General features: G+C 32.0%; 1 protein-coding gene across 1 annotated transcript; it reads left to right on the top strand.

Moving 5' to 3' along the window:
• Nucleotides 1–382: 382 nt before the first annotated feature.
• On the top strand, nucleotides 383–1,949 carry LOC110817364 (Peroxidase superfamily protein). The gene is made up of 3 exons (XM_022045865.2): nucleotides 383–739; nucleotides 917–1,259; nucleotides 1,339–1,949. Exons 1-3 carry the CDS (start codon nucleotides 476–478, stop codon nucleotides 1,752–1,754), a joined length of 1,023 nt encoding a protein of 340 aa, XP_021901557.2. The 5' UTR covers nucleotides 383–475; the 3' UTR covers nucleotides 1,755–1,949.
• Nucleotides 1,950–10,775: the final 8,826 nt, after the last annotated feature.

Genomic DNA, 10,775 nt, shown 5'->3' on the forward strand with positions numbered 1-10,775 from the left:
TTACTGGGCCTAGGAACTGAGCCCGTACAATGGGAAGGTACAAGTTCCCTTCCCTTGCTAGAAGCCCTTGATCGTATTTTTACTTTAGCGCCTATATTATATATATATATATGTGTGTGTGTGTGTGTGTGTGTTTGACTCATGTTATGAAATGGGCATCGAGATTCAAGGCCAGGTGAATGGCATATACAAATATATTAAATCTATCGCGCATATAAATATTAATTTATATCTATGTGCAGGCATGATGAAAGATTCAATAAGTCATGCATACTTCAAAGCTCTACATGCAAGCATATCTGTTTATCGGAGGTTAGACGTGCCTGCCACTTCCAATTACAACCTACCGACTTCCATGGACACTGCAACTGTATATCTTGTGTATTTATAGATATGATACATATATTTTGGAAATTAACCTTCATTCTTTAGGAAAACACTAAAGAAAACGCAATCATAAAAAGGAAACTAAATCATGAAATCCTCCATTTCTTTTCTCTTTCTCCTCCTTTCTCTTGAGTGCTTAATCCTAACACACTCTCTTCCTGAACCTTCTCTAGATATCCCCATATTGCCAGATGATTTGCCTTTCACTAATCTACTCTCCTTCGGTTACTATCGCCATAGCTGTCCAGATCTTGAAAGGATCATCAACAGAAAACTAAAGCACTGGATCCACAAGGATCCCACTCTCGCACCCAGTCTCATCAGATTGCACTTCCACGACTGCGCCGTTACGGTATTATATATCTACATGCACACAATATATAATCCAATTACATCAAGACTAACACACATATCTATATGTACCTTCCTTTCATTTATTTCTTTTATATTCAACAAATTATTTCAAAATTTTGAACTGATAGAAAAGTGATTAACTAATTATTTATGTTCTAATAAATTGCATATGTAGGGATGTGATGGGTCGATTCTTTTAGACCACGAGGGAAGCGAGAGGAGGGCAAAGGCAAGCGAGACATTGAGAGGTTTCGACGTGATCGAAGATATCAAGTCGGAGATTGAGAGGAAGTGCCCAAGAACTGTTTCTTGCACTGATATTCTGACGGCGGTAGCTAGGGATGCCACCGTTCTTGTCGGAGGTCCGTTCTGGATGGTTCCATACGGCCGGAAAGACTCCAAAGTTTCCTATGAAAAAGACGCTAATAAGGTGCCTATGGGTCGAGAATCCGTCACTAAGCTGCTAGAGTTTTTTCAATCCAATGGAATGAACGTTCTTGATTTAGTTGTCCTATCAGGTGCATTATATAATCCCATTGAAATATATTTTTTTGATCCATTTAAAATGAATTTATATATGATAGTTTGGATTTTCAGGGGCACATACAATTGGAAGAGCAAGATGTGATTCAATCCAGTACAGACTCTTTAACTACACTGGAACCGGTGAAGCTGATCCATCCATTGATTCCAAGTACTTCAACTACTTGTCGAGAAGATGCAGATGGGATACTGAATATGTTGACTTAGATGGGACAACTCCGACAACCTTTGACGCTCAATATTACAAGAATCTTGAGGAAAAAAAGGGACTTTTACAGACAGATCAAATGCTGTATTCTGATGCCAGGACTTCTCCTCTTGTTTCTGCTTTTGCTGATCAGCCATGGCTATTTCACCACCAGTTTGGAGCGTCAATGGTGAAGCTTGCCAACATTCAGGTCCTCACTGATCAAGATGAAGATGGAGAAATTCGAACTATTTGCTCTTCTATTAACTCTAACAACTACTAGTTTAATACTTTTCCTTCTCGATCTTGCTCATGATACTTTTCTTTCATTATTTCTCTTTTCTCCTGTGTTGTTCAACTATAGTTTCTTGTATGAACAAAGATGCTGATGAGATTGTTCTTCAAAAATATGTATCGATCCAATACGGTAATTTTGTCTTGTGGAATTATTTGATTATTAACTTTCTTGATTAGTGAAACATCTCTTTACAAATATTCAAAAAATTCAAAAACTAATCACAAGAAATTTTTATATGCACTAATTGTTGAAATAAAAATATTTTTCAAATCAATAGATTTGTAAATCTAAACATATAATTTCGTACTGAATTAATGAAAAAGGTAAGCGGAAGCGTACTTGGATCCATCGTGAAAGAATTGTATCGTGAAAGAATTGTTCGCGTCCGGAAGTAGAATCTTATGAATCAACACGATACCTAAAAACTTATTTTTTCTGGTGACGAGATTTCAAAAAAATAAAATGATGATTTTGTGATTTGGGGATCATAACCGCCTTTTATATCAATAAACTTTTGCAATTCCCATTTCACCAATCATAAAAAGAGAATATTACGAAAATGATATATGCACATTACAAGTCTATACTTAAATTCGATTCATTAAGACCCAATACTGTTTAATCGTATTTGATCACTTTTAAACGAGTATATTAAATTGATAGTCTGATACGCATACCAAATCCAACATTAAGCCCACATATCAGAAAAAATCAAACTATACGTTAAATAACCATAGGAGTACTTAAAACTGTGCTATGAATACCTGAATGCATCACCAAATAATCTCGTCCATCGATAATAATGACGTAGGATCGAAGTGGTCTTCGCTACAATTATCGTAGCTAAACTTATCAATGGTCACGTATATCATAATAATCGAACGATATGGACCAAACATAGATATGCAGCATGAAAATTACATGTTATGTGATCTAAGCATACCTATTTCTAACTGATTATGTCTTAACCTTAGTGAGATCAACTGTAAAAAAACTCAAAAATAATATATATAAACAAAACCAAAATACAAAAACTGTAATGAACCATATATACATAAACCAAAACTAAAATACAAAAATTATAACATGTCTTACAAAATAAATGCAACTAAAGTACAAGACTACCACTGAACCTATACATTGTTTAAGGATACAACACCCATATGAGTAGTGCGTTCATGAAAGACCTTAGGTGGTAATCCCTTAGTGAGTGGATCTACAATCATGGAGTTTATTCCAATGTATTCTATTGATATTTAGTTACTCTGAACTTTTTCTTTAATAACGAGGAACTTGATATTTATATGCTTTGACTTCGTCGAGCTCATGTTGTTGTTGGAATACATAACTGCTGACTTATTGTCACAAAATAACTTTAATGGTCTTTCTATGCCATCAATAATATGCAGCCCAGTGACAAAATTTCGTAGCTATATTCCATGATTGGATGCCTCATAACAAGGTACAAACTCTGTTGTTATAGTAGAAGGGTTACAAGTGTTTGCTTAGCACTATTATAGGAAATAGCTCCCCCAACAAGCAAGTAGATATAACATGATGTAGATTTTCTACTGTTTTAACATCCGACAAAATTATAATTAGAATAACCAATGATCTGTAACTGATCTAACCCCCCGTATATGAGCATATAACCTTTTGTTCTCTGTAGATATCGCACGACACGTTTGGCTGCTTTTCAATTATTCGTTCATGGATTACTTAAATATCTACCTAATATCCCAACAATGTACACAATATTTAGATGCGTACAAACCTATGCATATATAAGACTCCCTACAGCTGAAACATAAGGAATCTTTTGCATATTTGTAGTCTCTAGATCATTCTTGAGGCATTGACTTAGAGTAAACTGTCTCTTTTAGACACAGGAGAGTCACCTGGTTTACAATCCTGTATGTCAAACCTTTTTAAGAACCTTTTCAATATAGCTTTTTTTATGATAATTCAAGAATACACCGAGAGCGATCCTGGTGTATATGGATCCTTAATACAAAAGAGACGTCCCCAAGGTCTTTCATCTTGAATTTTTTTGCAAAAAATCTTTTGGTTTCTTGCAATAAGCCTGTATCACTACTACTAACAAACAGTATGTCATTAATATATAAAACAAGAAAAATATATTTATTCTTATTGAACTTATGATATACACACTCTTCCACTAAATTCATCTTAAAACCAAACGAGATAACGACTTGATGAAAATTGTGATACCATTGACGGGAAGTCTGCTTAAGTACATAGATGAATTTTTTTAGTTTGTAAATCATTTGCTGTGCATCTTCGGATACAAAATTTTTTAGTTGCATCATATAAATCGTCTCATCAACGTCATCATTAAAAAAGTTCTCTTAACATCCATATGATGTAACTTAAGATCAAAATGTGTCATTAAAGCTACTATAGTCCTGAAAGAGTCTTTTGACAAAACCAGAGAGAAAGTCTCTCTATAATTGATGCATTGAGAAAGTCTCTCTATAATTGATGCATTCTCTCTGTGTAAAGCCTTTAACGACAAGATGGATCTTGCACCTCTCTATATTACTTTTTGAATTCCTCTTAGTCTTAAATATCCATTTGCAACCAATGAGTTTCGCATCCTTAAGCAATGAGATAAGATTCCAAACGTTATTAGCCTTTATGGACTTTATCTCTTCATTCATGGCATCAATCCACTTTTGAGAGTTCGAACTTTTTATGACTTGATGGAAGTTGATATGATCATCTTTTACCGTACCAATATGAAACTCATGATCTTATAGATATACAATATAATCATCTATAATTGCACTTCTCCTCTCTCTAGTAGATCTCTTTAATGGCATAAATTCTTAAGGGTGTGAAGTTTGTGTTTTAGGAATAGTTTTCCGAATAGAAACGGGAGATACTATAACATTGTCTTGATCTAAAGTTGTTTTTTAAACAATACTAAGTATAAGAACCTGATCGTAATCATTGTTAAGAGCAACTAAGGGAATAGGAATATTGACTCATTTTTCTTTAAAGATAAGGTCTTGAACTCTTTCTTCCCCCACAAACTCAACATTCTCAAAAAATTAAGTATTTTCTATTTCAAAAATTATCTTAGCAGTGGGATTATAAAACTTGTAACCCCTGGATCACTTAATATAACCAACAAAATAGCAACTAACAGTTCTGGAGTCCAGTTTCTTTTCCTATGGCCTATAAGGTCTAGTCTAACTAGACATCTCTAAATGTGCAAATATCTCAAACTAGGCTTCTTACCCATCCAAGGCTCATAAAGGGTCTTTGTAATTACTTTAGTTGGAACTCTGTTGAGTAAATATGTTGCGGTCTTTAATGCTTCTCCCTAAAGTGATTTAGGTAAGGTAAAATGACTAATCATACTCCTTACCATATCCTTAAGTATTCTATTTCGTCTTTTAGCAACACCATTCATGTTCGGAGAACCTGTTATGGTGTACTATAGGACGATACCGCATTCCTTTAGGAATCAATGGACTAAGACTTCTCATGAACATATATGCAATAATCATCTATAAACGTTATAAAATATTATTGACAATTCCAAGAAGCCGTAGGGAGCAATCCACAAATATCTGTATGAATGAGTTCTAATACGTGCATAACTCTGTTGGCACTTAATCTCTTAATATTTGTTTGTTTTTTCTTAATATAATGAACATATGTGTCAAAATCTATAAAATCAATGGGATCTAGAATTTCATCTAGCACAAGTCTCTCAATTCTTCTTTGGAAGATGTGACCTAATCTCTTGTGTCATAATAAAGCAAAATTCTACTTGGTTAATTTTCTCTTTACACCTCTTATACCAATATACAATGATTCATTATAAGAAGCAATTGTATCAAATAAATAAAAATTATCATGCGCTGATAAAGAGGTAGAACTAATCATATTTGAATTAAAAGAAAAGACTAAATTTTTTATTTTTAAATGAACATGAATAACTAAATTTGTCCAATACAGAAACAGAAATCACATTTCGTCTAAATGACGGTACAGTAAAAGTCTCTTCTAGATCCAAATAAAATTCAATTCTTAACAACAATATAAATTTGTCAATTGCTTCCACCTCAACTCATTTGCCATCGCCCACATAAATGAATCTGGCACCATCACTTGGCTTAGGGGAATGGAGGCAACACTACATTGATACACTGATTTGAGTTATGGCAACAAAATCTATCCACCAGGTGTGTGTAGGTACACAAGTTAAATTAACCTCAGAACAAACAAAATTAAGAAGCATACATTTCTTTGCACGCCACAGATGATAGTTAGCGCATTGCTTCTTCTGGTGTCCCGGAGCTTTGCAGAAAAAACAAAAATTTTCCATCTGAACCTTCTGTTGCTTCTCCTGCTATGCTGGAATTGCAACAGATTTATTTATTTTATTTTTCTTTTTCTTCTTATCATTTGAGATCCCTGCGTAATGAGCACTCTCTGTCCTTTTAGACTTGAGTCTTTCCTCCTGTTAAACACAATGTGAAATGAGTTCATTCAGATTCCAGAATTCTTTCTAATAGTTGTATGTCACCTTGAAATGATTGAACTGTTGTGTAAGAAAAATCAAAACAAAATAAGAGAAATCAAAACAAAGTGCACAAGTACTTCTTATGATAATTCCACTCTAAGTACCTTGAGATTTGCATGTACATGTGACATGTCCATTATGTGCTCTTTGATGACTTCATTTCCCTTATATCTCATGAAAATAAGTGTCGATATAAGTGTACATACCTTGATCCTATCACTTCTGGCAAAACGTTGTTCTAGAGAATGAAGAAAATTTTTAACTACTGTGATCTCATCGGACATAGTGCTTTAAAAAACTTTTGGAATGGCTTGTTTCATAACCAACATACTCATACGGTTTGACCGATCTTATTTTTCAAACTCCTTCTTTTCCTTAAGGGTACTATCATAAGTAATCGGATCAGGTTTATCAACTCGTAAATAATTTTTCAAACTCTTTCTATTACTTGAAGTTTATATCATTCAACATTGGGATGTAATTAACATTCGCGATGATAATTCCAGTAGAAAAAGAAGCTGAACAGAGAACATACAAAAAATAAAATAATTAATACTCACATAAAACTGTAAATCATAAAATTTAATAATAAATTTTAAGTAAAGGTATATTCTAATCTCAAGATACCAAATACTCTATTAACACTCTATTTATGGACATAATAATAACTTGTAAGTGGTACTTTGTAAAAGCAATTAAATACAAATAGTAGAAACACATCAAATAATAAACTTTCATTTGAGTTCATTTAAAGTTAACATGTTATACTAAATAACTATCACGTATTCATTACCATAAAAATAGAATGTAATAATGTTAAATATTAACGTTCATTTGAGCCGATTGACATTCACTAAATTACACTCATACAACTATTTATATTATGAAATAAATAAATTATCTACAAGAGAAGTTATTTTTGTGACATGTTATGTAAATTAATTAATTTATTTCAATATGTATATGTACCTACCAATATTAAAATTCAAAATTAAAATTAAATTTAAACTGAATTAAGAAGAAAATCAACCACAAAATGACAAAAAAATATCTTTAAATTTTTTTTTTAAGTAAAAAACTTGACTGTTGATGGGTCGAAGTCAACATTGACCATTGACCAGTCAATTATTGACTGGGTTGGGTCAACACCCGTCGGGTACTGGACCTAGTTGGGTCTAGGTAGGGTTGGCCCAGCTTAAACTCATATGGGCTTTAGCCCAATTGAATAGGCCTCTCCCTTTTCTTTTTTGCTTACTTTTCTTTCCTTCTTGTAGATCAAGCCCACATAACTTAAAAATTTAAAACACAAAAAATTGTTTTTCTTTTCTCCTTATTCTTCCTTAAGATCAAAGGGACTTTTGAAATGCTACAGTAATGGCTGGATTTTTCAGCCATTACGCGCGGGATTCGGCAACCGTTTTGGCTGCCTAATGGTCGCATGACCGTCAGACTTTCCTTCTTCATGCAGCGACAGTCGGCCGCTGCTTTTCTTTTTTATTTTCTGCTTCATATATATGCATATATATACATCCTAAACTTATATATATATATATAAATAATTTATGTTTTAATTTTTTTAAATCCATATATATATATTTCCTTATTCAAAAAAAATGCATACATTTTTTTTTGCATATATATATATATATATATATATGAATTCAGCCAAAAAAAAAAATTCAAAATTAAAAATTTTGAATCCAAAATCCAAAATCACAAAAAAAAAACTTGAATCTCAAAAATTGAATACGAGAATTGCTCTAATACCAATTATTAAAATAAAAATAATTTTCAAATCAACAAATCTGTAAATCTAAATATACAATCTTGTACTAAATTAATGAGAAATGTAAACGGAAGCATATCTGAATCCATCGCGGAAGAATTGTTCGCGTCTAGAGATAGAATCTTCTGAATCAACATGATGCCTAAAAACTAGTTTTTTTTGTGATGGAATTTCAAAAAAATAAAATAACGATTTTATGATTCGGGGACCATAATCACCTTTTATATCGTTAAACTTTTACAATTCTTATTTCGTCCATCATAAAATGATAATATTACAAAATAGTATCTATACATTATAAGCTCATACTTAAACCTGATGCATTAAGTTCTAATACTATTTAACCGTATTTGATCTCTTTTAAAAGAGTTCATTAAATTGATAGTATGATACAAATGCCAAAACTTACATTAAGCCACATGTTAAAAAAAATCCAACACTAATTACAAGAAAAATAGTAGTTACGATCACGGACAAAAAACAAATCATTGATTAATCTCTGATAATTGTTTTGATGGATTATTATATGGTGAATTCTAATTACAACAATTAGCTTTTTGAAACTTTTAAGCAAGACAACAAAAGTCTTATTTGAAGAATATAATTACTTTATTTCTTAAAATATCTATAATTCCAAACTTAGTTCATTATTAGCTTTTAACAAAAAGTGATTATCATTAAGTAGAGGTTCAAATAGGCTATTTTTTTTTTTAAAAAAAAAAAGGAATGACATTTTTTTTTGAAAAATAAGAATTAACAAATTGATAGTGAAAAAAGTTTACACACTACCACCAAAATATATTTAAAAAGAACACGAAACCATATAAAAAAAAAAAACATATTTTCAACTATAGTTGTGAGAATTATTTAAAAGAGAAGGATTAATCTAGAAGCAAAAATCCAGAACTAATTGGATTGAAAATGGAGATTTAAATGCAAAAGTTTTACAATTGTAAGAAGGAAGCCATAAGTAAATTTCTTCATCTAGGATGAAGAAGGCAACATTTTCAGTTTTCAAAAAGATATTGGCACAAGGTTCAACAACTAGTACATCCACTTATTAAAAAATGGCAATTCCAATTTTTCTACAGACCTCAATAAAGTCTTCAACTCAAACATTTCCCAATAAGAAAATGAAAAACTATGCAAGGTGCCAAGTGAAGAGGAAATCCATCAACAGTAGCTAAAATCATCATGCTCAAGCTAAATCTAGAATCAGTAAAAAAAAAAAATTGAAACTGTCATGCTAGAAAGAAAATAAATGATAATGATGCTAATGAAATACAGTATGCTCAAAGCAGCAAAATGCAAACATCATGAGCTTGTTATACTTGGAGTAGACATATATTAAGCTAATGAATTTTCAAAGGTTTATTTAAATTGATATTTAAGCATACTCAAGAATGAAATTAAAATGATTATTCATGTTAAACATTCAATTCTAACTTACACAAATGAGCATAAAAAAATAATAAACTAAATTTCTGTAATCTAATTACTAAATCTAGACTCATTTAATCACATGTTTGACATATATATTTCTTTAATTCAATAAATCATGCATGCTTTTAAATAGTTTAACAAGTTAAAACGTACATATAATTTGATTTGAATACAACCGCGTTGCACCAAAGATTCTTAAAAGAACTAACAAGAAAAGATTATGAAATTTTTCATTTTTTCCACGGTTTTTAATATAGAAAAAGAAACTCTGTGTCCTACTATTTCCTCTATACAAAATCACCATTACTCGAGTGTCCCACTGTTTCTTCTATACAAAATCACAATTACTAGATTGCACAATTCATTGAAAACCTTCCCCTCTATTTTTTTTTTTTTTTTTTTTAAATCTCCCCTTACACATTTTTTATCCCCCGACATCATTGGTTCTAAGAAAATCTCTTACGAAATTCTTCTTTGTCCCCTCTATCTCTTGATCAAAAAAGTCTTTTCAAATTCTCTTCTCCTTCTTGGTCCCTCTTTCCTTCCCTTTTCGAGTTCCTGAACATGCGCCTTTGTCTCTTTTTCATCTCTGTTTTTGTTGTGTAGATGATGCAGTCCGTCGATTGTAACGAACAACTATTAAAAATAAAAAATATACAGACTAAGCATGATAACAGAATTGACTGGGTAAAAGATGGGTACAACAGCAGCAAAGAAAAAGGGAAATGTGGAGAAAATAAAGTAAGCAAGATCATAACAAAACAAGTCAAACTCTATCTCTTTAGCTTATCATTTCTTTTTTTTTTAATCTTAGATTATTGTTGCTTAATTTCCAGATTTATTTCCTAGTTAATCGATAATCTAGTTGCAATTTCATGTATTTAAGCAAGCATTCAACATCAATAAAAATCATCAGAAAACCTTGTGGCTCTCCTCACTTGAACGAGAAACCTTTTCCTTTTTAATTTTCAAGCTCTTTATTGGGATCAATCAACTGGTATCAGTGCTATGACTATCAATAAAGAGAGAATTGAAAACATTGAGGCAAGTATGGGAGGCATGCAATATCATATAAGTCATGCGGAGATCAGACTGGCTGAGCGGATGATTCAGCTCAAGGACACGGTTATGCGACTAACCGAATCCCTGACACTCAAAAGGGAAGGCACTAGTAGCAACGCGGCCAACCGTCCTGCTCAGCTATAGTTGCCTCGCGATG

The sequence above is a fragment of the Carica papaya genome, chromosome 2 (assembly GCF_054855325.1).
Source record: "Carica papaya isolate Zhongbai chromosome 2, ASM5485532v1, whole genome shotgun sequence".
In the NCBI taxonomy this organism is placed as follows: Eukaryota; Viridiplantae; Streptophyta; class Magnoliopsida; order Brassicales; family Caricaceae; genus Carica; species Carica papaya.